The sequence below is a fragment of the Macrobrachium nipponense genome, chromosome 33 (assembly GCF_015104395.2).
Source record: "Macrobrachium nipponense isolate FS-2020 chromosome 33, ASM1510439v2, whole genome shotgun sequence".
Classification (NCBI taxonomy): domain Eukaryota; kingdom Metazoa; phylum Arthropoda; class Malacostraca; order Decapoda; family Palaemonidae; genus Macrobrachium; species Macrobrachium nipponense.
This window is the reverse complement of record NC_087219.1, coordinates 51,938,288-51,966,066: the sequence shown is the minus strand read 5'-3', so window position 1 is coordinate 51,966,066 and position 27,779 is coordinate 51,938,288. Positions and strand designations below refer to the sequence as shown.

General features: G+C 39.6%; 2 protein-coding genes across 2 annotated transcripts in view; one reads left to right on the top strand and one right to left on the bottom strand.

The window, feature by feature from the left end:
- LOC135203186 (actin-like protein 6B) overlaps positions 1 to 27,779 on the top strand; it is a 411,151-nt gene that overhangs the window by 311,514 nt on the left and 71,858 nt on the right.
- Positions 253 to 27,779, bottom strand: LOC135203184 (actin-like protein 6B). The gene is made up of 7 exons (XM_064232896.1): positions 27,628 to 27,779; positions 20,158 to 20,331; positions 13,192 to 13,328; positions 12,769 to 12,825; positions 11,540 to 11,719; positions 1,598 to 1,867; positions 253 to 1,205 (listed from the first exon to the last, which is right to left on the bottom strand). Exons 1-7 carry the CDS (start codon positions 27,650 to 27,652, stop codon positions 804 to 806), a joined length of 1,245 nt encoding a protein of 414 aa, XP_064088966.1. The 5' UTR covers positions 27,653 to 27,779; the 3' UTR covers positions 253 to 803.

Here is a 27,779-nt window from a genome sequence, read left to right as displayed (position 1 = left end):
GGAAATATATGAAGTCCATTACTACTGAACCAATCTAGCAGCAGCCTTTGGAAGAAACAGGAAAGTTTTACTGACTGCCTTAGGTTAGTTCACCCTATCCAGGATTTTAGTAAATGATAATAGACTTACGAGTGAACTCAAGCTCATCATGACTCCAAATGAATGCTCACCTATACCTGCCAACTCTCATTTAAATTAGGCCTGAGAACTAAAAAATTACTTTTAAACCAAAGGTGATTAACATCCTTTCAGCAGGAGAGAACTTTTAATTTAAAAGTTTCTTTAATTTTCCTACATGGTTTTTCAAATTATACAACATACCTTCTTTTAATACCATCAAGAGTTTTGTCAGCTAATTTTCAATATTGATATTGCCAATTTAAATCTCCAGATAACCATTCTGAATTAATCTGATGATTCTAAATGTCACAAAATGATTCAGGTACACATTTATTATACAGAATTCCAAGTCTTGACAGTTCGTAATAAAATCACCTTGTCCACCTCACAATATACAGTATAGAACCTACAGTTGCAATATAAGACTTCAATAATAGAAAAACCAGTAATATTTTGCTACATCAAAAAGAGCTTATAACTACAGGTACATACTTACAATTAATGAGGTTTTCTTCTCAAAATTTTGTGGAATGCCATTCTCACCAAGTACCTTGGACACCTTATGCACATACGTAATTACAAAAACATTTATTAAAACTGCAGTCAATCTGCACACAGTTCAATAAAACTGCAGTTTAACTGCTTAATAGTCCTCAAAGTATCACAGCACTTTGATTTTTACCTCAAGGGCATTTGCGATCCACCTGAGACTTCCCGGATTCATCGTATTCTTGTTTACTTATCCACATTTGTTGGAAGGAACCAAGGGAAGCCAAAATGGATCCACCGATCCATGATCCAAATCTCCTTTCTGTTGATCCTGTGGCTGCTATTAACTTAAATCTCATATTTGGTGGTGTTCGACTTGCCAAATCTCTATTTAGTCTCTCTACATAACCATTCAACAAGGAGTTTCCACCGGTAACAATTACACCTGAATACAAACTTGGCCTTAAGTCTATGTCACACAATCCTATGCTAGTAGAGACAACATGTGACATTCCAAGCATAGTGGATCCAACACCCTTTATATAGCTTGGATCAAACAGGCTCTCTGTAATCTTGTACCGTTCAACACCATATTCCTGAAAATGAAAAATATTTTACAACTCATGTTAAAAAGATAACAAACAGTTTTTGTAACAAAATTTTTTTGATTTTTCATGCTAAACTCATCAATCATATAGGGCCCTGATTTGTGGCGCAAATGTCCCAAGATAAATACCCTCTCATGGTTTGTCGAAAGAAGCAGCAGAAAAACTAGAAGTATCTGCTTATTTATGTTTTCCTTTGACCAAACATCAACTATCCTCCCCATTATTCATGCAGGCTGAATGTGGGAAGGTGATGGAAAGTGGGCACTGCATGTATGATTGATGGGTTAGCATAAAAAATATTTTGTTTGAAAAAACTTTCATCCTAAACCCAAAGAGTTTACAATAAATAATCAGAAATAAGTGAAAAAAAAAACACTTACGGAATTATAGCCAGATGGAAATTCATAAGGCTCTGTGGGTATACTTATAATAGCATCATCTTCATAGGGACTCTCTGAACAATGCAGCATCGTCTGCTGAAAATCTCGCACTACCTCTCGTTTCATGTAATTGTGCCAAGAAGTTGTCACCTCTGGGAGGTTGTTTTTCTTAACCCACTTAGGCCTGTCTCCTTCCTTCACTAGTTGTTTGTCTGCTATCATGTATGATGGAATGATGTCTACTCCAGACTCTTTCAGAAAACTGTTTGCCTAAAAACCACCATGCATCAGAAAATAATCATATCATATATTTCATAGGTTTTTAAAAATATTAGGCAATAAACAAACAAATGATACTGCCAAAAAATTTAGACCAAAGCATACAAAATATAACTGGCATAATTGTAATCTTTATAAAAACAGTAAAAAGGATATTTGTGTAGAATTAGCCCAAACAACTGATATGAACACAATTACAATAAAGTATTTCACAGATTTTTCACATTACTGTATGTTATTAAAATAAAGTATTTCACATTACTGTACGTTATTAAAGATTAAAATAAAATATAAATAACACTTGTACATGAAACATGTCATGTTATGCTTTGTACACATTCTTTCAACTCAAATTTACTCAAGAATAAATACCTCAGGCAAGCGCTACAAGACTTAAGAGTACATTTACTTAAATTACTATGATACTAAAAGTACATATATACCTTGAAATATGTAAGACACATTGGCCCTTTTAATTTTTTATTAGGTACTTTATGAAACCAGCTTTCCTACTTAAAAAGCAATTAGCCTCTTCATCAAATATCACTAAAACCTTGATCATTTATCTTTAATTAAATACTGCCCATACAATATGTAAATCTACAGGTATAGTACATGTATAACCACCAAATCAGAAAAATTTTTTTCTTGAGTAAAAGTGAAAATTGGTACCAGTTATGTATTCAGAAGATAAACCCCTATTCATAAGGAAAAAGTATAGAGATTAATAACATGAAACTCAAGTTTCCAAAGTACGTATATGGTGTTCATTGAAAGTACAGAAGGTAACAGGAAACAATTACAGAAAGGAGAGATCAGTTTATTAAAAAAAATAAAAAAAAGATAAATAGCTAAAAATATGTACCGGGTGAAGGGAATTTTTTTTTTTCAAACCGGTACTAATGCATTGCATTTCACTTGAACTTTTGAAGTTTTATTTGCACATCATCTTCAGGTGGAAAGAAATCAAAAAGGAAAAGTAAATGGCAGACAGCAATCTATGGCACCACCATTACTTCAAGCTGATAATCCCCTACCAGGTCTATGCACTTAGCTTGACACTGTAATTACTAATATATTTCAATATATTTCTTTATTTCTTAATTGTTCCCCTGAGACATGCTTAAATTAAAATCATCCAATGAACACATACAAGAGTATAAATTCCACTAAAAAATCTTGCAGGTACTCAAGTAAAGTGCACAAAACAGAAGAGAATGGAAAGAATTCACTTCCCCCTACCCCATAAGGAGAAAATTTTGTGTGCAATCAAGTACGTACTATAACTAATTTCACATGCAATATTTATTTATTAATAGGAGGCATGTTAAAATTAATTTACAGTTTTTTTCTGCACACTTTTTGTGTAATATATGCCAAAATGATATTGTTATTGTACAATAAAGTTTCATACATACTTACCTGGCAGATATATACTTAGCTATAGACTCCGTCGTCCCCGACAGAAAAAAATCAAATTTCGCGGCACACACTACAGGTAGGTCAGGTGATCCCGCCGCCTGCCGCTGGGTGGCAGGAATAGGAAACTATTACCGTTTTAAGCCAGATTTTCTCTTCCACCTGTCTCCTGAGGGAGGGGAGGTTGGGTGGGCCCATGACGATAGGTATATATAATGCCAGGTAAGTATGTATGAAACTTTATCGTACAATAACAATATCATTTTCATACATTCAACTTCCCTGTCAGATATATACTTAGCTGATTGGCACCTTTGGCGGAGGGCAAGAGACAGCTAATTACTGACCTAATAGGTAAACAACATATGTTTGTAGGTAATACAAGTTAATTAATAATACCCCCCTAGTTCCTACCTGTTTAGGCGGAAGATTTCTTAGCTTGTGCTGAAGAATCTGCTTCGCCTCAAAAGCTTCAGCGAGGGTGTGCCCCTATGGCTGAGAACTCTTGAAAAGGACTGTCAATGGGGTCTTATCCACTTACTCAAACAGAACCTAATGGCAATTGTCACTGGAGTCTTATTCACTTTACATGACAATATACCTATGCCTCCTGGCACATAAAAGGAGTAAAATACTGATCCCGATCACCCGATCCTAACCGTGGATTAGTAAATATGATTGAAAGGCGTTTATCCCCAAACACCTTTTCAAACAACCTAAAATAAAACTCAACACCAATAATTTTAAAATCACAATATATAAAATATAAGGACAAAAATAATATAAGGTCCAGTCCGTTCTCTCCTTTTCCCCAGCACTGTATCTGCTGATACATAGGTCCTAGAGAGAAACATTTTTCATATGTCACTCTCACATCTTTCAAGTAATGTGAGGCGAACACTGAGTTACATCTCCAATACGTGGCCGCTAAGATGTTCTTCATTGACATGTTCTTTGTTAAACGGAACAAAATGATGTAGCGACTGCACGTACTTCGTGTGCTTTTACCATTAAGGTCTTATATGCCTCACTATCACAGCTCATGTGGGCTTCCGTTATGATGTTTCTAACAAAAAATGCTAAGGCATTCTTTGACATAGCTCTTCTAGGGTCTTTAACTGCACACCATAAAAACTCCGATGCAAAAACCCGCAACTGCTTCTTCTTCTGCAGGTAAAATTTCAAAGTTCTCACAGGACATAAAGTTCTTTCCATTTCATTCCCAACTAATTGAGAAAAGGCCTTTTACTTTTACTTCAAAAGTCCTAGGCCAAGGTCTCGAGGGGTTTTCATTTTTTTCGCTAGAAATAAAGGTTTAAAGGACAATACAGCCGAATCCTTCTTAAAACCCACTCTAGAGTCAAGCGCTTGCCAGTCACCGCACTCCTGTGTTTTCGCAGTGGGCGAGAGCTATTAATGGAAATGCATTTTCTAGTCAAGTCCCGGAAAGTAGCTTTATCGGGAGGTTCAAATCTCTCCGACATAAGGTATTTGAGAACCACATCCAGATTCCAACTAGGGGTGAGAGAAGTTCTTAATTTTTTAGTTCAAATGATCTAATCAAATCATGCAGATCTTTGTTATTCTCTATGTTCAGGCCCCTATTCCTGAACACCGCTGATAACATGCTCTTATAACCTTTAATGGTTGACACTGCCAGATGAGATTCTTCTCGTAAAAACAAAAGAAAATCAGCAATTTCGGTCACAGAGGTATCGGAGGAGGACAGCTTCTTCACCTTACACCATCTACGGAAAACTTCCCACTTCGATTGATATATCCGCATGGTTGAGGACCTTCATGCTCCAGCAATTGCTTTTGCCGCTTCGCGAGAAAAGCCTCTCGCTCTGACCAATCTTTCGATAGTCGAAAGGCAGTCAGAGCGACGAGCGTGGATATTTTTGTGATACCTCTCGAAGTGGGGTTGTTTGAGCAGATCTGTCCTTTCGGGAAGAGATCTGGGGAAGTCCACTATCCATTCCTGTACCTCTGTGAACCAATCTCTTGCAGGCCAATAAGGAGCGATCAATGTCATTCTCATTCCCTCCGAGGACACGAACTTTCTCATTACTTCCCCCAGCATCTTGAATGGGGGAAACGCATACGCGTCTATGCCCTCCCAATCCATGAGCATGGCATCTATGGATAGGGCTCTGGGATCGTCCCCCAGCGAGCAAAAGTTCTCCATCCTCCTGGATAGGAATGTTGCAAACAGGTCCACTTGCGGCTTCCTCCAAAGAGACCATAGTTGCTGGCAGACTTGTGAATGAAGGGTCCACTCTGTTGGAAGGACCTGGTTTTTCCTGCTCAGTCTGTCTGCTCTTATATTCTTTCCTCCTTGAACGAACCTCGCCAGGAGTCGAATCCCTCTTTCTTCTGTCCATATCAACAGATCCCTTGCTAGTTGGTAAAGGGAGAAAGAGTGTGTCCCCCCTTGTTTTCTTATATAAGCCAGAGCCGTGGTGTGTCCGAGTTGACTTGGACCACCATGCTCTGACTTCGTTCTCGAAAACCTGCAGTGCTAAGTGCACTGCTAAGAGTTCCTTTGCATTTATGTGCCGGCCTTCTGTTCTTCTGTCCAACTGCCTGACACTTCCTTCGTCCCTAGTGTTGCTACCCCACCCCGTGTCCGAAGCAGTCTGAGAATAACCTAGGTGAGGGTTCTGAAGGGCCAAGGACACTCCTTCGTTCTTGTCAGTTTGTGGTCCTAACCACCATCGTAAGTGGTTTTTGATACTCTCTCCTATAGGAAAGGTATCCAAAAGATCTCCTTTCTTCTGTTCCAACTCCCTTCTGAGATGGAACTGCAAGGGTCTCAGATTCAGTCTCCCTAGAGAGATGAACTGCTCCAGCGAGGAAAGAGTGCCCAGAAGGACTGGAGCCATTCCCTCGCTGAGCTTCGTTCTTTCTCTAGGAAGGCCGAGATTTTCTCCAACCCTTTCGAGATTCTTTCCTGGGATGGATACGCTCGAAAACCCCGAGAATCCATCGAATCCCCAGATAGACGATAGTCTGACTGGGGATTGTGTGAGACTTCTCGAGGTTTACGAGCAATCCGAGAGATCTGGTCAACTGAAGAGGCTATCTCCAAGTCCTCCAAGCACTTTGTCTTGTCTGCGCTCTTATAAGCCAATCGTCTAGGTAAAGAGATATCCTCACCCCCTTCAGATGTAGCCATCTTGCTACGTTTCTCATCAACGCTGTAAACACCTGAGGAGCCGTCGAGAGGCCGAAACACAAAGCCCTGAACTGATAAATTCCTTCCCTGTACCATGAACCGAAGATATTTCTTCGACGAATGATGCAGGGGGACTGGGCGTGAAAAGTATGCATCTTTGCAGCAGGTCGAAGGGGAGACCATCCAATCTCCATGGAACGGGAGTAGCAGAGAGAACCGAGTTGGATGTCTCCATGGAGAACTTTGTCTTCTCCACGAAGCGATTCAATGCACTCACGTCCAGGACAGGCCTCCACCCCCCCGAAGGCTTTCGGCACCAAAAATAGGCGATTGTAAAAACCTCGGGAGGGTGTGCGGATCCTACTACCTCGATGGCCTCCTTCTCCAACATTTGCTGCACCAGTCCAAGAAGGATCTCTCTCTTTACAGGGTCCTTGTATCTCGCCGACAGCTCCCTCGGAGTCGTTCGTCAATGGAGGTCTGTTCTTGAAGGGGATGAGGTATCCTTTCCTCAGCCACTGTAGGGACAAGATGGGTCGTATAAAAGAGAAGAACCCTCTGTACTGGAGAGACTGCTTTGGTAAGAAAAGAACCAAAGACAGCCCTCTTCTTTAATACTCCTGTCCCGAACAAGGATGCCACTTCAGCCGATCCGTCCTGCACTGCCTTGTCCATGCATGCAAAACACTATGCAAGACTTCTGGTTCCAAAACTGAGGGTCTTGAGTCTTGTTGGCCAAAGCCCCAAGGGACCAATCTAGGAAGTTAAAAACTTCCAAGACATGGAATATTCCCTTGAGGAGATGGTCCATTTCAGACATTGTCCAGCTTGTTTTGGCTGCTGGAAGTGCATGCCTCCTTGCCGAATCCACCAAGGTCGAGAAGTCCGCTTCAGCAGATGAGGGAAGAGAAAGTCCCATAGATTCCCCTGTGCTATACCAAATCCCTCTCTTCCCTGATAGCCTGGAAGGGGACAGGTAAACACAGTCTTCCCCGCCTCCTCCTTGGTTTTAACGCCAATTCCCGACCGACCTGCAAAGCCCTCTCATTGAAATGGTCGGTTGCATCTTCAAGAAAGAGGAGGACTTCGCAGCCTTCGTACTCGAAAATAAAGACCGAGGAGAAGGAGGGGCAGCAGGACTCAGAGACTCTCCAAATTCTTTTAGCAAGAGGGCTGCTAGTATCTTATGATCAGAAAGACCTGCCCCCTTGTTTTTCTTCAGAGTCCGAAACATCCTCTAATTCGGTTGAGTTTTATTCGGAGAAGAGTGCGCGACCGGGGACTCCTCTCTCGGGAATGCACAGGGCTTGCAGCAACACCGGCTTGCAACCTGACAAGGGCTACGGTCGCTTGTGCGACAATCTTGAGTCCCTGCCAGGAAAAGGCCGATGTTGTTCTTTTACCCTAAGGCCCTCCTGACAAGGACGGCGGCCCGCTTGTGCGACAACTTTCGTCCCTACCAGGAGAAGTCCTTTTATGTGTTCTCTTTTTTCATGATCAATTCCTTCCCGACAGGGGCTACGATCACCTGTGCGGACAGACCTAGCAGACCCTGTCCGGGGGAAAATTGATTCCTGAGAAAAATCCCAAAGAGGAGCCTCCAAGTCCGCTTCAAATTCCGATAACTCATCCAAATTTGTATTTTGGGTTGGTACAAATCCGTTGCGCCATGCTTTCAGGCGATCTAGATGCTTTACGGTCACCTTCAGGCTTTGGCAGGGCGCCTTGCGCCTCCATTCGGACGCTTTCAGGCGCTTCAGGCGCTTTGCGCTCGTTTTCAGGCGCTTTGCGCCGCGTTTCAGGCGCCTCAGGCTATTTAGGCGCTTTTGCTATTCTTTCAGGCGCCTCAGGCTCCCTAGGCTGTTTGCTTTTCCTTTGAGGCGTTCTAGGCTCTCCAGGCGCCCCCTATGTTTTATATCAGGCGCTCTAGGCTCTCCAGGAGTTAAATATTTCCTTTTAGCCACTTCAGGCTTTTCAGGCGCGTTGCGCCTCATTCCTTTTACTTGAAGAGCTTTACGCCATCATTTCAGGCGATCGAGGCGCCTGAGGCGCTCCAGGCGCCTCAGGCGCTTCAGACGCTTCAGGCTCTTTGCGCTTCCTTTCACGGAGTTCGTCCGATTTCGGGAGTTCCAATTTTACTCCTCGATACGGACATCTCATGTACTTTCTTCCTCGTAGGAAGTTCCCTATACACATCTTATCGCCTTGACGGCGTTTTGCGCTTGACAGTAGCCTGACGTCTGGCTGGGGCCAAGCTTCTGGCAAGCGCCTCGTCCGAGCTCTCAGATAGTTCTAAAGGACGGGATCTTTTGATAGGGAGAAATCTATCCTCCTTCTAGGCTGATCAGATTTAAGAACTCCTACTAGGGAAGATATCTGTTTCTGCATATCCTCTAACATCTTCGTAGCTACGTCTCTTTCCAACCTCCGATGCAGGAGAAGAAGCTTCTGAATATACATTCTTCTTCCTCTTTTCCGGAGGATATTCTTCCGGAAATTCTTCAGGGCTTGAGTCGAATGAAGGAGACTTCCAAGTTCTCTTCGAAGGTCTCGACAATCTATCCAAACTCCATCCTTTTCTAGATGAGGAATCAGACGAAGAAAAACACTGTTTCAGGACGTCTTTCCAACGACTATCCTTGGCAGCCCGGGACGTAACTACAGGATCTGCCGAGGGGACGCCTGACCGGTGGGGTGGGGCTCTGAAACCTCCCTGCGGCTTTCGACATTCCTTCTCCACTGGTCTTGGGAGCTTGAAAGAGGTCTAGGCCTGGGAGCGAGACAGAGCCAATCAGACGCACCCTCCACTTCACTGGGAACACTTTCACTGCACTTACCTTCCAGTTCTTTAATTTTTTTGTTCCATATGTTTAAGCGAAGCTTTCAGACTCGCAACTTTCAGATGTTGAGCTTGCCGAGTCCAATAATCGGGAAGGTAAAGCTGTATGGGATAGGAAACAATAGGGTTATCAATAGGCAATAGTCCGCTAACTGGCTCGTTAGAGACCGACCTACTTACACTCTTGGAAGAGGCTTTTCTAGTCCTATCTCTCTCCAACTTTCTTAGGTAGGAATTAAGCAACTTCCATTCCTCCTCATTCAAATTCTTGCAGCAACTCATCACATGTATTCAATTCATTGAGCATACATTCCCTCTACAATTTTTACAAGAGGTGTGAGGATCCACCGAAGCTTTCGGCAGTCTCACAAAACAATTCTCATTCACACACACTCTGAACGAAATCGACACGTCAGACATTATGAGAAATTCTAAAGCCAAATCCAAAAAACAGTCCACAATAGCGTATGCCAAACCAAAGATCCAATACGTCACCAAATAGCAGTCCAAAAGATCAACGGTGTAATGAAATTCGAAATTCAAGTCAGGAGGAACTAGCAACGATGTTACTAGTACCGCGACAGAGAAAAATCTGGCTTAAACCGTTAATAGTTCCTATTCCCTGCCACCCAGCGCAGGCGGCGGGATCACCTGACCTACCTGTAGTGTGTGCCGCGAAATTTGAATTTCTGTCGGGGACGACGGAGTCTATAGCTAAGTATATATCTGACAGGGAAGTTGAATGTATGAAAATTATGCTTCTTGCTGTCCACTTCCATTCTCAGTGCTGGCTGTTTCATTCTGATATTCTACAAGGAGTGAAAGATAAAAGTTTTTATCGCTAGCCATGTACTTTCAATACCAACAACTGAGGCTTCCTGCAAAATGACAAATCTTTTAAAAATTTGTATTTTTCATAGTTAACAAACCCTCTGTCTTAACAATAGGATAATCTTCTTGTGCCAGCTGGAAACTGGTCAAAAACAATTAAAGATTGTAAAGCAATGAATCTGTGGCATCTGGAAACTCATGCATTTAAGAGGTGGAAGCCGGTCACTGACCAGGCATAGGACCTCATGGCATGCCAGTCTTTCTTTAACCGTCTTGGAGAGTAGTCACTTTTGCTCTCCTCACAAGCCGGTTGCTTTGTTCGTTCATGATTTATTTGTCTCAGTGTGTTTGTGTGTGTGCTTTGTTGTTATCATAGAGTCCTCCGAGTCTTCAAGGTCCTGTCAATTGTATGTGCCCAGGCATTCGGGGTTTTCCATGCTCCAGGTTTTTGGCTGCTACCATTACAGATCCCCATACTACATGCAGTAGATACCAATCTAATTTTTGTACCATTATTAATCCTTGCCCAGAATGTCGTTCCTGGCCTAAGTTGCAGTGGAGGGTGTTTTACAAGATGAGAGAGCATTGTAGTTTCTAATTGTCCTTCTTGGGAGGGTTTTTTGCCTCCTCATTTGGACGATTCACCATCCCCCTTTCCAGAAGCGTTCCCCCTGCTTTAGTTGTACTGCTATCTCCCTTTTCTTCAATCGATTCATTGTCTGAAGTATCAGGTGTTGCACAGGATGAGACTGTGTTTAATGTACGCCCATCCCCCACGGGATCTAATGTCCTTCCTGAGAGGGAGGAGGCCACGCCTTCTGTTTCTTTTATTTCAGATTCCAAATCTAACAAGATGGCAGCTGTCTGGGCGTCTCTAGGCCAACAGGGTTCCCCCTCCACCTTGGATGGCCTTCTCTCACATTTCTTGGAGGCTCGCAATCCCTGCTGGCCTCATTGGCAGTTGCCCCACCTCCAGGCCTACATTACTTTGGCTCTCATGTGCTGCCTCCTGGTGGGACGCCTGTATAACAACACCTTATTTGTCGACATTATCACTCCGTGAGGCCATCGACCTGCGCTGTCATTCGAGATGTTGTGACATCACTCCCAGCTTATGACATCAGCTGTGGTGGCCTCTCTTCCTTCCGTTGCTGATGTCATCTCATTTGCCTATGACATCATCTCTTCCTCTCACTAAACCATCCGAGACGTTTCAAGCTATGTTCGAGAGACTGGGCTCTGTTTATCAAGAGAGGTATTCTGCTCTCTTTTTAGTTAGTTATTCATTTTCATCCATACTAAAAATGTTTGGAACACTCACAATCCCCTATTATTTTCTGGTTTTGAGTTTTAGGAAATATTGCCTTATACTATAAAAACTACTAATATTACTCACTTGGTTCAAAAGGAAGTCACCACCTAGTGGCGACTTGACAATAGCATGTTGAAGAACATATCCATCATGAACTGGAATTGCTGAAGTATGAGTAGCTCCACTATCAAGCACAAGGCCAGTCGACCTTCCATTTGCAAAAGCTGCAAAACTGCAGACTTTACTAAAAAAAGAATGCTGGTACTACAAAAAATAAAAATAAAATTTATTTTTAATACTTGCACTTTTAAATTTACTGCCCCGTGAAAGACTCTTAGTGCTTAAACAAGACAATGATGTAAAAATAAAAAATTCCTGAACACAGCAATTATTAGAAGAAACCCATGAACTAAAATATTATGTCAAATGTTATTGCTATTTTTTTTCAGCATAAAGATCCAGAAAATCATTCCGAGGCAAAAAAGAGAGGGCAATTAATAATGATCCAAAGACCATGCCGTTACATGTCAAGTTTACTTGAGCCTACCAACGCAATAAAATTGGTTGTACTTTTAATAGTATATAAAGATCCATTACCTAATCACTATTTTATTACAGTTTTTGTTATTACTATTTGTGCATGTCCGCTTAGGTCTGATGTCTTTGACAACAATGCATAACAGCACCCATCTACCAACATGATGTCAAAACAGGATACTAAAAAAATTAGACAGTAAGTAATATGGCTTATAACAAACAAGTCCATCTAATAATAAGTAGGAAATTTAGTCTGAACCTAGACCTCACTTCTTACTGTGGTTAGATTACAAATAGCATAAAATTTGCCCCAGCAAAAATCAGTATTTGAAAATTTGGGTAACTTCATTCAATTTGGCCTATACCTAACATACTACTATATTTATCATTTATGAAGGTGGACTTTTAATTTGTACTTCTACAATCTACAAAATAGTAAAGATCATATAACTCATCTTCATTAGTAATCAACCTTTAAACTCCAGGTTTGATTATTATCAATAGCTACAAACCACTTCTAGTAACTGGGTGCAATGCGCTATACAAGGCACCTAGGCACATAGGTGTGCAGGACCTTTGCTAAAATTTTAGCCTTGCCTCATCATACATCTCTATACCTTTAAAGTATTCATAACAACTTAAAACCGTGGTATGCTAAACAGTAAAGCTAATGAGATCTATCAATAACTTACATAAGAGAATAGCAATTTTAAGACTTCTGTTCTTACCTCAAATAAGACAGTTACAAAGTTCTAACAAAAAATACTCTCACTCACCTGATATTTTTCGAAAACTAGTTCACAGAGACGCTCTCTCTTTCCCCGAGCATTCCACTAAAAGAGAAGGAGTCAAGTTATTCTCTGCCAACAACACTCATCTAATCCAAATTTTCAAATATGTAATCATGTTGCAATGACTGTATTGTCACAAATAAATATCAGTAAATTAATAAAAAATTACATTTAATTTTTTGTTCTTATATAAAATCCATCGCATATACGTACCGACAATAAGGAATAAAGATGCATACAAATATAGTATAGTATAATAAGAAAAAGTTACAGCATATATATACCATTAAAGTTATTCATATAAAGGAAAATAGTTCCAGATGATCAGCACAAGAGATTTTGCTATATTATAAAATTAACCTAAAATTCCACAATACAATGAACTGAAACAACATTTATGAGACTTACTGTTGCTTCAGAAAAGAGCACAGGATGATACTGGGAATCACTTTTGATGCACTTTTCATAGGAATAGTCAAGAACTTTTTCAAAGGTGTCCCAGTCTTCAATCATTCCTTCCTTCATATAATTTACCACTTCACATCCTGATGATATATTAACAATGATTAATGTAATGAAAAATGTCAAATCTACTCTAATGAACACATCAGCAAGTACATTTTACTTCCAAAATCACTTTATACAGGATACTATCTGATATATGCTGTCTTTTCCTTATAGCATACAAATTAATGTTTACATATGCCAACAATGGCCATGAGTTAATGAAATTAGCATCTGGTTGTTTGACATAAAAGAAAGACTCCCTTCATGCTGTGTTTCATTCCATTTTTCTATAAAAACAAACAGAAACGTTCATAAAAATAGTTTGCATTCAACTAAAAGGATATAATTTTTATAAAACCAAAAACTTTCATAACACAGTGGTACCTCGACATACGAAAGGCTCAACTTACGAAAAATTCGAGTTACGAAAGCAAATACGAAGATTTTTTGGGCTCTACATACGAAAATAGTTCAGGATACAAAAGATTGTTGCTGTAAAGTCCCGAGATTCGCCGGACCACCGATAACAATTTTTAAAAGTGCGCCACCGCCAACTGAGTAGACTCTCGCCCCCATCCTCTCACTCTCCCATTGGTTCCTGATGTTAGTCACCGCCATAAGATCCTGCTCTCCTATTGGTCAGCATCTCTCCCATCGTGCTCTACATAAAGGCGTTCTTCTTCAGCCATTGCTTCGCACCAGCGTTATCGTAAGCAGGCGGAATTCGTTCGTTCACATATACATTTTCGTTTGTTAACGTAAATTCGTGTTAGTGATTTTGTTGTACTACTTTATCGTGTTGTGTGAGAACTTAATTAGTATACTACATAACTTAATAACGTACAGTATAGTCATGGGTCCCAAGAAACTTGCTGAAATTCACGTAAAGAAGAGGATGCTTTCTTTGGAGACAAAAATGGAGATAATAAAAAAGTATGAAGCTGGCATGCGGTCGAGTGTGATCATTAAGGAATACAGCCGAAATCCGTCGACAATAGGCACCATCCTTAAGCAGAAGGAAGCCATCAAAGTAGCTACACCTTCCAAGGGCGTGACTATTTTGTCCAACAAGAGGAGCCACATGCATGATGAGATGGAGAGGCTGTTTCTTCTATGGATAAAAGACAAAGAAATCGCTGGCGATACGATAACCGAAACAGCAATCTGCCAGAAGGGCAGCGCTATTTTCGGTGATTTGATTGCCCAGGCCGAAGACAACGGAGAAGAAGGGACATCGACGGCAACCCCAGACTTCAAGGCTTCTCAGGGGTGGTTTGATAAATTCCGTAAACGGACTGGCATCCATTCGGTGGTGATGAAATTGAAATTTTGTAAAAAACGTAAAATATAAAGAGTAAAAAAAAAAATGTAAAAAAAAAATAATAAAAATAAAAATTAATCTTCAAGTTTTTTTTGTAAAGTGTTTACAGTTTTGTTAATGTGTTTTGTAAAGTTTAGTTTGTTTCCTGACATTTTTAATGTGTTTCGTTAAGTTAAATGGACGTACTACGAAACAAATTTTCTGCTGTTTGTCCTCCTCCTCTGTCGACACTTTCGGAGATAGCCTTACTCGAAAGGTAAGCTTCCACATTTTACTACATACATACGTATGTACGTACAGTATTTCTTGTATACCATGTACACTAATACACTTTATTTACAGGTACGTAGTATTATTACTACGTATTAATTTAGGTACTGAATGGTCCAAATTGTTGTATTTCATTGTTTATTGGTCAATTTAGCTTTATTATAAAATTTACTGGGGTGTTTTTCGTAGGGCTTGGAACGAATTAGGCAATTTGACATGTAAAATGCAGTTCAAGATACGAAAAGCTCAGGTTACGAAGGCCGCCTCGGAATGGATTAATTTCATATGTTGAGGTACCACTGCATACTATATTGCACAATGCGAGAAAAATATTAACAAGGAATCTCACTGCAACAGGAGGTATTTATTCCATAAATTAACATGAAAAAATGACATTTTTATAATAAAATAAAGTTTATATATACTTGTCAAGTAAAATGTACACAGCTAGTTTCTATTAGTACAGCAGCTAAAATTTGAAATTCACAGTAGCAATTCTTCTGTTTTGGTGTAGATCACTAGCCCAACCACTTTTGGGATGGGAACAACTCAGCAAAGAGCTTTAATTTGTTTGTGCCCCTATGTCCATGCAAGGGAGGAGGAGGGTCTCACATTCTCCCCCAATTTACTTGTAAGTATAGTAGTATAAAACTTTATTATAAAGTGTCCCCCCAACTTTTTATTATACAAGTAATGTTTAACCAAATTACATAGGCCCGAAAATTCCCCACAATTGAACAAGGGAAGGGGTGGAAAAACAAAAAAAGAATAGACATATTGTACCCCCAAAACACTAGTAAATGTAATGAATTTGAGAATAGAAAAATTCCTGGCATTGATCCAATGCTTGTTTCCTTGCCCGGTAAGAGAGCTACTGCAGGAAGTTACTGCCTCTGGCTGTGGCTCATCTTAACCTGTAGCAATATGGCAGTAATCTGTGGAGCACCTGCTCCATAAGTGGGACCTTACAGCGAAGGACATTTCCAAACGCTAGTAAAGCATAAAATTTGCCCCTGCCTCAGGTGCAATCCCATAAAAATTCAACCAGACAACAATGTTCTTACCTACACCACAAAATTAAAAACACCATCACCCATCAGCCTAAGACTCAACACCCTTGGTCAATGGGAAGAGATTAAGGATGGAGGAATGTGTTTTCTACACTTCCTCCCCCAAACACCATGCTAGCCACTGATAAAGGACCTAAGGTACTGCAATTGTTAAAAACTGTCTCCACCTCCCTTAAGCAAGGGATGCAAATGCAGACTTGCACTTACAATACATCGCTTGGAGAATGGAAGAGAGAGGGAGGTTGTACTTAAAAGCTAATGACATATCTACAGCTCTAATTTTGTGATCTCTGATTTTAAGAGTCAAAAACAATTCCTCTCCAATCTGAGAATGAGCTTTACAAATGAGGTCCCTTAAGAAAAAAAAAAAAAATTCTTCCAAAGGGGTTGTGAAGATCTTTGACCAAACACCATAGGCTACTGGAAGTTCCTTGTACCTTCTCAGCCCTGTGTAGATGATAATTGAAAGCCCTCACAGGGAACAGAGCTCTCTCTTATTCCTCCAAACCTACCACTTCTATTAAATTCTTGATGCTAAAAGAACGAAATCAGGGTTTGGATGGAGTCTCATTCTTTGCACGAAATCCAAGGGTATAGGAACAGACTGCATCGCCTTGAGCAAATCTGATCCTTCTGTCAATTGCATGTATTTCACCGAACCTCTTAGCAGTTGCTAAGGCTACTAGGAAGAGGGTCGTCTAGTAAGGATCCCTTAAGACCTGGAGAGGGCCATTTCAAGATCATGTCTAAATTCCCCCCCCCCCATGATACTACTTCTGTATTCCTCTACTTACAAGCCTCAAATGATCTAAGAAGATCGGAAAGGTCCTAGTTTGAGGATAGGACCAGGCCCTTATGCCGAAAAACAGAACTGAGCATGGCTCTGTAGTCTTTAATATAGTGGAAGAGGATCAACCTCTTCAGGCCCTCAGAAATAACAGAAATTCCACTATTCCTGGTATAGTTGTCTGTGAAGACGAGATGGCATTTCTTCTGCACCTAATGTGAAAGATAGACCACTTGTTCTGGTAGATGTTACTGGATGACCGACATCTACATTGCAAAATTACTTCTACAGCAATCCCTTAATTCTAAGGAGTTTCTTGACACTCTGTAACCTATCACAGCTAGTGGACAACCCTTGATGGAATCGCTGAAATGGGATGGTCTGAGAAGATTGGGCTTTTGTGGTAAAAGCCTTGGTAAGTGTACCAGAAGTCCCAGGAAATCTGGGAACCACACCTTATGAGACCAAAATGGGGCTATTAACTTCATTGATGCACTCTGGTGTTATTGGAACTTCTTCAGGACTTCTCTTATCATTTCAAACAGAGGAAAGGCATACTATAGGTCTTTGTATGACCAGTCCTGTAGCATGCCATCTGTCACCATTGTTAGATCTGAAACTGGTGAACAAAATATGTAGAGGGAGACAATGGTTCCTGGAAGTCACAAAGAGGTCGAGGCTTTCCCTAGTCTCCACAGGTCTAAACGGATAAGTAGATCTAAAGTCCATTCTGTTGGAATGATTTTACTGTGTCTGCTCAGCTGGTCTGGCAAGACATTCAGTCTGCCTTGGACAAATCTGTCGCCATTCTCGTCTCATTCTGATTTGCCCAGAGGAGAAGTTCCCTTACTGCTTCGCAGAGGGAGAAAGACTGTGTTTCCCCTTGATTGCTGATGTAAGACAGGGCTGTGGTATTGTCCAAAGTGGGACTGCCCCCATTCTTGTTGAACATCTCTAATGCAAAGGCTTGTATAGGCTCCCCAGTTATCGGAGGACTCAGTTAATGGTGATCCGGTTCTATGGTATGGCATCATAACATACATAACAGAGGCATAATTAACAGGTTATTAGTGCGATTAACCGGATATCTGCACCATAAGCGCAGAGTATCAGTTACTGGCGGTTTTCGCTTACAGCACCCCAACAAGAATTGAACCCCCTCCCCCCAATAACTTTCTTGAACCCCCTCCCCCCAATAACTGCTCCGCTGCCCATGTCCTGGAGACTTCCCTGTCTCCCAGGAGAGCTCCCCAGACTAAGTCTGAAGCATCTGCATATGTGGAGCCTCCCCAGGGAAACACACCACTCTATGGAGGCCAGAGTCCCGAGGAGACCCATCCATCTGTTAGCTAGGCATGTCTGAAGGAAAGGAACTTGTCTACCATCCACAGACAGAATTCCTCTTTCTTGGGGGGCAGAAAAGCCAGAAAAATTTGTGAATTAAACGTCATCCCAAAATAAGGAGGAGTCAGCTGGGACTTTTGGAGATTGATAATAAGACTAGATCCTAGGTTAAAAGAAAGGGTCTTCCAAAGGTCCTCTATGCATTGTCCCTTCATTGGGGAGCAAAGGAACCAATCATCCAAGTAGAGCGAGATGTTGATGACCAAGAGATGGAGACACCCTGCTAGGGGGGTGAAAACTTGAGTGAATACTGGAGGAGCCATCAAAACTCTGAAGCATAGGGCTTGAAACTGGAAGACCTGGCTCTGGGAAATGAATCTGGGGTACTTCCTTGAGGCTGGATGTATGGGAACGTGTAAGTACATATTCTGCACGTCTATTGAGACCATCCAGTCTCTTTGATCAATGGACGATGGGATAGAGCAATTCATCTCCTTTCCGAATTTTGTCTTCTGAACGAAGACATTCAGAGCACATACCGTTGCGGTCAGAAGCATGGGAGCCATGTAAACGTTCAGGTGGTACAGCTGGAGAACTGAGAACTAGGGACACTAAAGGAACAGATACAATAAGCACATCCAATATTACTAAATGACCTAGCAGGTTCCTGACTAACTGCAGTCTTATTATCACTCATAACAGTTGCCTTTCTCTTCCTGTCCCTTTCTACTTTAGATAGATGAGACTTTCAGTTTTTCCACTGTTATGGATCCCAGTCTACATACTCAATACACAATAGCTCTAAAGAAAGACTTGACCACTGCAATTTATGCTAATGTAGTGCAAATCATACTTTGCTGAAGTCAACTTCATATTGCAGCATTTGCTGCACTAACAAGTACCAGATTGACTTGCGTCAGACATCTTTAAAATCAACTATCAAAAAAGTACTAATCTTGTAAAGAAGTTAAATTGTGAACAAAATTCGGTCTTCTAAGAAAAACTACCACTAACTTAATTGCCGAAAGGCTACCAAAAAAGCAAAAACACCACCAATTGTAAAGCCAAATATCTCAAACCATCAAACAGTAAAGAAAACAAACTTCAAAATTAACTGAAAGCTCACAACCTTTGCCATATGCCAGCAGAAACAAATTGTTACCTACACCAAAACAAAAGAATCACAACTGCAAATTTCAAATTTTAGCTGCCATACTAGTAAACTATTATCTAGTGCAAACTAGAGCTATGTAATTACTTGTTAAGTTACTTATATAAAATCTAATGTGCTACAACCAGTCCAAGGTAACTAAACAGGAAATGTTGATGTGAGAGGTTCAATGGCAATTTCACTTAATCAACAAGTCACTCTCATCACATAGGAAAAAGTACAGCAGCTTCCCCTTTGCTTTCAATTTGAATAATTACTGCTATCTGTTTTCTAGAGTTGTGGTGGAGGTTTGCTATAACCTCATTTTCTTACTGCAGTGGTCATCAATTCAAACCCTAATCACGGCTTCACAGATTTTCACTGACAACATGACTTGATTGTCTTTGAGAAAGGAATGGGTTGGGGAGAAGGAGGACCAAGTATACTAGAATAATCATCATAAGTTGCCTGCCTGGTTCTCCCAGGGTCTTAATATGGTTGTAGAGTGGACTTGTCTGCTGCTCATCCCTTTAAAAGATTGGTCTTATGCCTCCTTTGGCATAGTTTTCCTTCTTTTAAAAACACATTATTTGAATGTCACATTAATTTTTAGACAAAAAGGAACAAGATGAATATTCAAATTGCTGGTATTGCAGAGCAAAGCAAAAAACTGTAATGACAAATAATTCAATAGAATAACATAAAACATACAAGCAATAATACAAATGGAATATTTTTACTAGATTCTCTCAGAATCAATGATTGGTAGAATCTGAACAAGAACATTTCCAATTACAGTAACAATAGACTCACTGCAGTAGGCAACAGAAGATATCTAACTGACCACCACCACCAACAGCAATGGCTAAAATATTGCAAACAAAAATTAAAGAGCAATTCTTATAATACCATTCATAATGCTTACCTTTCCTAGGTACATGCAGGGCAACTGTATCAACATAATATTTCTTCTCATTTGTCTCCTGGTTTTCACTGATTCCAACCCAAGAAGGAATGTCAAATTTTGGAGAATCTTCACCAGCATATCCAACCCTAAGTGAGGAGTACCCTGGATCAAACACAAGGGCCCCCACTTCATCTGCAAATAATAATAATAACAATACAGTAAGGTATACAAAACACTGTGCTACATACAAAATATGATATGACTAACTACTGTAACTTAATGAAGCTGTCTAGACAGAACTGCCTTCCCTCCATACCTACAACCACGCTGACATGTAGCCTTACTGTATCTGGTTACTTTTTCAACAACGAATATTTTCAAATTAATTATCATGAATACATAATCAACTTATGCAATCTAATATCTTTTCACCTGGCTGTGATGAACCTGGAATTTACCTTTGAACTTATCCTGTGGTAAGGGGGACCCGATGGGAATGCAGGATTTTGGGTGGGGTAAATTACTTGGGAGAATTATGCCATACAACTCTATCCTACGGTAAGGGAGACCGATTGGAAAGTGCAGTTATGGGTGGGATAAAACACTTGGGAGAAGGTTTTGCCGTGTTATTTGGTTATTATTTCCTCTTATTTATGACATTTGAAACACAAAATACAAGCGGAAATAAGCGATAAAAAACCGATAATGCAGCCATTTCACATGCAAAATCCACCTATTATTACTACTGTTATGATGCCGAATGCTACCACGCATGCACCATGTTATAGGGGAGCTTTTGTTTCAGACACCGACTCCTAAGTGAGAGAAATAATGGAGGTTTTGGAGGGGTACATGTATCTAACCAAACATGCTACAATATTAAACCTACACTGCGATAGGACCGAGTGAAGAATTTGGGGGATTCATACATTAAGTTACATATATTCCTTTTCCTCATTTGTTTTATAATCATGTTATATTATTTCAAGCTTTTATTTTCCGTTTATCATAGCATTTGTTAAATATGTGCACTGACGTGTTCTCACTTCATAATTTTGCCCTATATATCCTGCAATTTTACGTTACAAATGAGGTCAGGCCCCTGAAAAATGCCTAAGGGGTGGGACTAGAAGGCCGTTTTACGACGTTTCAATACTTTTTTGTCTGCGACATGAAATTGGAGGGTGCTTGGGGATATTTCATACACGATTTATACATGATTTGTACATGAGTCACTCCCTTCTCTTTCCATTAGTATTCACTTCTGGCTATTTCCATTTCATCATTTAGAACACTTTCCTCACACATAACAATTTTTTTGTTAAAATTTTAGCTTATTATTAGAACATTTACATGTGTACGTATTCCATTTTATCAATTTAGACATTTCAATTTACACAATCCTCTCCCTTCTCTTTCCATTATTCATCTGTGTCTATTTGCGTTTAATCATTTTACGAGGCTTTCTCAATTTTCAGTTTTAGTAAATTACTGTCTGTATTCCGTCATGGTCTGTGTCCTAGGTTAGGTTAGGTTAGTTAAGGTTAGGTAACACATTGTACTATTACCCCTTTTTTGCAACCAAATTACCCCAAAAAATTACAGATATTTCTAAAGTAGATACAATCCAATGTTTCTAACCTTGTCGTACATCTGGCTGCCGAAAACCATAGCGGAGCAGACTATGGATAAGTGGATTATGTTTTCTTTTTTTTTGCTAGCACTTTTCATTGATTTAAGTCTATATTAGTATTTTTATTTTTTTATAAATAACTGTATGCCAGAAATAAATGTAACCTTTAATGTTTGCATGCTAAGAATGGCAAAATCATCGTTGCCACATTAGTGGAGCTTCACACATACGCCGATGCATTATTATAAACTGTTTCCATGAATTCTAGTTGTCATAGTAATGCAATAATGATAAAATTGCTTTAATATTTATGTATATATACTACTTTCAATACATAGGCTGATTTCACCAATTTCCACGTTTTGTGTAAGTCTTATACCCAGTTTGGAGGGTGAAAACATACCAATTGGCAACAGAGAGAGAAAGAAAGGAAGGCGAAGGAAGGAAGGAAGGACAGGAGTGGCGGTGTGAGGGGAGGGAGACGGTAGGTGGAGCTTTTTACGTGTGTTCGTATCCATTTCTGGATAATGGAGTTTTTGTCTCTTGGTATAAGGACAAGTATCGTTATTCTTTACGATTAGTGATTCACGATACCCTAATAATAATTACGGCACTGGGTGTAATGCACTATACCAAAATCTCGTTCTGATACGAGTGTTCGTTACAGAAATATTGCCCAAAAACGTGCTTGCACTGTCTCTGAAACCCATAGTAGGTATGCTGCTTAGTTGTCAATCAAGTTTTTTGTAATCAAGTATTTTTTACAAGCTAGCTATTGTATAAATTTGTATTTTTCTCATTCAAAACATATGCCCCCCAATGCTAACTTTCCTCTTTTAACGACTTTCTGGTCATTGCAAATTCGGCCCCATTGATTTCTTATGGTGCGAAAATAGAGGCCCAGGGACCGAAAGCGATTGCGTCACACTACGGCGATAATCCGGCAGTAAAACATCTTCATATATCCAAAAAGTAAATAATAAAGATATGTATGCGCATTACGATTATAACAATCACATGAATAGCTGATAACAATCTGCATGAATAACTGGTAAACTGTTCTGCAAGAAAGTTGAGTATAGCAATTATTTACAATAGGTTCGAAAGTTAAGATGTCGTGACGTCATAATACAGGACTTGAAAGAACGTTCTAGGGTAAAACACCACGGCAGGCCAACCCTCATCATGGTGGACGGGTCTTATTCACTCGATATTTAATTGGTGAAACAAGAATACAATTGCAACTCTCAGCATACCATTTAAAAGACTGAAGTTTCGTCAACATAATGTGATATATGAAGCCCATACGAACTAAAATAAGCTGTGAGCTCTTCGTAAAATATGTTTTCAAGGCAGTTTTGAAATCCAATATGGCGGCTACGTTTTGCATGGAAGGTTCTGATCAGTGACGGCCACCTTCTTTCCCCAGCCTTCCCAGCACTCATTTGAACAATGTTAGCGTATATATGTAACGTTTATTGATCTTACTCAAGATTGCAGTTGTAATCAGCACAATAAAACAACATTTTGTTGCCTATATTAGTGAAAGTATGAATCTTGTTATTCCTGGGGTTATGGTTTGAACTGAATTCATTCTTACCTTGTAATCGGTGGTTTTTATCCTTACTGCCATCGCAACTGAAACTCCAGTGCTTATTTGATTGTTATTATACACATTTTGGTCTCAGTTCACTCCACATTGCACTTTAAACCCGTTGCTGTTCCTGGTTTCTAAGCGCGCGCGCCACAAACACAGTTACGAACAGCAGACGACGACAGACGACGAAACTGCAAAGTTTTATTCCCTAAATTGTTTACTTTACTTGTTATCTAGTTTAAATTTACTTTGTTATTTAAAAATTTTGATTTAATTCATGTATATTATCCCTTTTTTGCAACCAAATTACCCCGAAAAATTACACAGATATTTCTAAAGTAGATACAATCAAATGTTTCTAACGTTTTCGTACATCTGGCTGCCGAAAACCATAGAGGAACGACTACGGATACGTGCATAGAGGAATGACTACGGATAACTGAATTATATACATATTTTTTTTTTTTTTTTTTAGCTTCATTGTTTTTGCTAGCATTTTTCATTGATTTCAGTCTATATTAGTATTTTGAATTTCTTTAATAATCGTATGCCAGAAATAAATGTAACCTTTAATGTTTGCATGCTAAGAATGGCAAAATCATCGTTGCCACATTAGTGGAGGCTTCACACATACGCTGTTTCATTATTATAAACAGTTTCCATGAATTCTAGTTGTCATAGTAATGCAATAATGATAAAATTGCTTTAATATTTATGTATATATACTTCCAATACATAGCCTAATTTCACCAATTTCAACGTTTTGTGTATTGTCTTATACCCAGTTTGGAGGGTCAACACAAACCGAATAGCAACAGAGGGAGAGAGAGAAAGGAAGGCACAGGAACAGAGAAGGAAAGGGGTGGCGAATGGAAGAGGGGGGGGGTTAGGTGGAGCTTTTTACGCGTGTTCATATTCATTTCTGCACAATGGAGTTTTTGTCTCTTGGTACAAGGACAAGTGTCGTTATTCTTTACAATTAGTGATTCACGATACCCTTATAAATTACGGCACTGGGTGTAATGCACTATACCAAAATCTTGTTCTGTTACGAGCGTTCGTTACAGAAATAGGTATGCCCAAAAACGTGCTTGCACTGTCTCTGAAAACCCATAGTAGACATGCTGCTTAGTTGTCAATCAAGTTTTTATAACAAGTATTTTTTTACAAGCTAGCTATTGAATAAATTTGTATTTTTCTCAGTCAAAACATATGCCACTCAATGCTAACCTTCCTCTTTTAACGACTTTCTGGTCATTTGCAAATCAGCCCATAATTTCTTATGGTGCGAAAACAGACAGAGGCCCAGGGACCGAAAACGATTGCGTCACACTACGGCGGTAATCCGGCAGTAAAACATCTTCACATATCCAAAAAGTAGATAATAAAGATATATATGCGCATTACGATTATAACAATTACATGAATAGCTGATAAAATCTGCATGAATAACTGGTAAACGGTCTTTGCAAGACAGTTGAGTATAGCAATTATTTACAATAGGTACGAAAGTCAAGATGTCGTGACGTCATAATACAGAACTTAAAAGAACGTTCTAATTCAGAAAAATAGGGTAAAAACACCACGGCAAGGCCAACCTCATCACGGTGGACGGGTCTTATTCACTCGATATTTAATTGGTGAAACAAGAATACAATTGCAACTCTCAGCATACCATTTAAAAGACTGAATTTTCGTCAACATAATTGTGATATATGAAAGCCCATACGAAAAAAATAATCATGTGAGCTCTTCGTAAAATATGTTTTCAAGGCAGTTTTGAAATCCAATATGGCGGCTACGTTTTGCATGGAAGGTTCTGATCAGTGACGGCCAACCCATCTTTCCCCAGCCCTTCCCAGCACTCATTTGAAACAACTGTTGAGCGGTATATATGTAACGTTTATTGATCTTACTCAAGATTACAGTTGTAATCAGCACAATAAGACAACATTTTGTTGCCTATATTAGTGAGTATGAAACTTGTTATTCCCGGGGTCATTCTTACCTTGTAATCCGCGGTTTTTATCCTTACTGCCATCACAACTGAAACTCCACAGTGCTTATTTGATTGTTATTATACACATTTTGGTCTCAGTTCACTCCACATTGCACTTTAAACCCGTTACTGTTGCTGGTTCCAAGCGAGCGCGCCACAACACAGTTACGAACAGCAGACGACGAAACTGCAAAAGTTTTATTCCCTAAATTGTTTACTTTACTCGTTATTTAGTTTAAATTTACTTTGTTATTTAAACATTTTGATTTAATTCATGTATATTATCCCTTTTTTTCAACCAAATTACCCCGAAAATTACAGATATTTCTAAAGTAGATACAATCAAATGTTTCTAACGTTTTCATACATCTGGCTGCCGAAAACCATAGAGGAACGATTACGGATACGTGCATAAAGGAACGACTAACGGATAACTGAATTATATAAATTTTTTTTTTTTTGCTTTTTTGTTTTTGCTAGCACTTTTCATTGATTTCAGTCTATATTAATATTTTGAATTTCTTTAATAATCGTATGCCAGAAATAAATGTAACCTTTAATGTTTGCATGCTAAGAATGGCAAAATCATCGTTGCCACATTAGTGGAGGCTTCACACATACGCTGTTTCATTATTATAAACTGTTTCCATGAATTCTAGTTGTCATAGTAATACAATAATGATAAAATTGCTTTAATATTCATGTATATATACTTCCAATACATAGCCTAATTTCACCAATTTCAACGTTTTGTGTATAGTCTTATACCCAGTTTGGAGGGTCAACACAAACCGAATGAGAGAGAGAGAGAGAGAGAGAGAGAGAGAGAGAGAGAGAGAGAGAGAGAGGCACGGGAACAGAGAAGGAAAGGGGTGGCGGTGGAGGGGGGGGAGAGGGTAGGTGGAGCTTTATACGCGTGTTCGTATCCATTTCTGCATAATGGAGTTTTTGTCTCTTGGTACAAGGACAAGTGTCGTTATTCTTTACGATTAGTGATTCACGATACCCTTATAAATTACGAGTGTTCGTTACAGAAATAGGTATTGCCCAAAAACGTGCTTGCACTGTCTCTGAAACCCATAGTAGACATGCTGCTTAGTTGTCAATCAAGTTTTTATAACCAAGTATTTTTTACAAGCTAGCTATTGAATAAATTTGTATTTTTCTCAGTCAAAACATATGCCCCTCAATGCTAACTTTCCTCTTTTAACGACTTTCTGGTCATTGCAAATTCGGCCCTATAATTTCTTATGGTGCGAAAACAGACATTAGAGGCCCAGGGACCGAAAACGATTGCGTCACACTACGGCGGTAATCCGGCAGTAAAACATCTTCATATAACCAAAAAGTAGATAATAAATAAAAGAATATATGCGCATTACGATTATAACAATTACATGAATAGCTGATAGCAATCTGCATGAATAACTGGTAAACTGTTCTGCAAGACAGTTGAGTATAGCAATTATTTTACAATAGGTACGAAAGTCAAGATGTCGTGACGTCATAATACAGAACTTAAAAGAACGTTCTAATTCAGAAAATAATTACTAAATTTGGTCAGAGTCGAGTTACTTTTTCAATAACGAATATTTTCAAATTAATCATCATAAATATGTAAAATATTGATGTTTTACTATTTATTTAAAAATTAGCTAAGAGCACGCTTCTCGTCATCTTCTACCAAAACAGCTGTATACTCCTAACTTGTTTGTTGGTGAGAAACCGTTTTTCGATTGTTGTGATGAAAAGTGCCTCAGCGTCTGTGGGTACAAGTGGTGTGCGGATTTATCACAGGAAATGGAAAGTTTGTTGACACAAGCGACTCCGTAAACATCGAGATGGCGTCAATCTTCGAAACATTTAAAGTTGTAAGTAAAAAATTTCAAGCGTTTTGGTGAGATTTCCACTGCCGTAGCCACCCTTTTTCAGTACCCTCTGTTTAAATCTTAAAATTTGGCCTTAATTTCTAACTCTGGAGAAAATACTTACTTCGAAAGGAGAGTAGAGGTCTTTAGCTCCGTTTCTCACCAACAACAAGTCGCGACTGATGCCCATCTCCAGTGTCAGGACGCGTTATAAGTACTTTTTCGGAGGGTGGCATGCCGTGATCGTCGGTGAGTTGATCCAGGCCATGTGGTTGTTTACCCTAGTAAGCTGTGATAGGCCTACTGTTGACAGTAGCCTAAGGATGGGCTACCTTAATAGAGAGGTTATTTTGTTTTAGAAACAATTAGCTAGTAATTTATCATTACTTACCTCCGCCATAAACACCTCCACTCATTGTTTTCTAAATACTGTTTTGTCGAACGACTGGTTGCTACGAAGAGGCCGGGACGCTAATATTGGAGACTCGGAGTCGGCGACTCGATGCTGACACATGTAAACAAAGGAAGGTTTACCAAGCTTAC

Bases quoted from the DNA above. Each gene is read 5' to 3' on its own strand.
- LOC135203184 (XM_064232896.1), bottom strand. From the start codon at position 27,652: ATGAGTGGAGGTGTTTATGGCGGAG. The intron at 11,720-12,768 runs GTGAGTGAGAGT...TATTTTTTGTAG, and splicing joins TAGTTTTCGAAAAATATCAG to TACCAGCATTCTTTTTTTAG. The intron at 1,868-11,539 runs GTGAGTAATATT...GGTGGTTTTTAG, and splicing joins GTGACTTCCTTTTGAACCAA to GCAAACAGTTTTCTGAAAGA.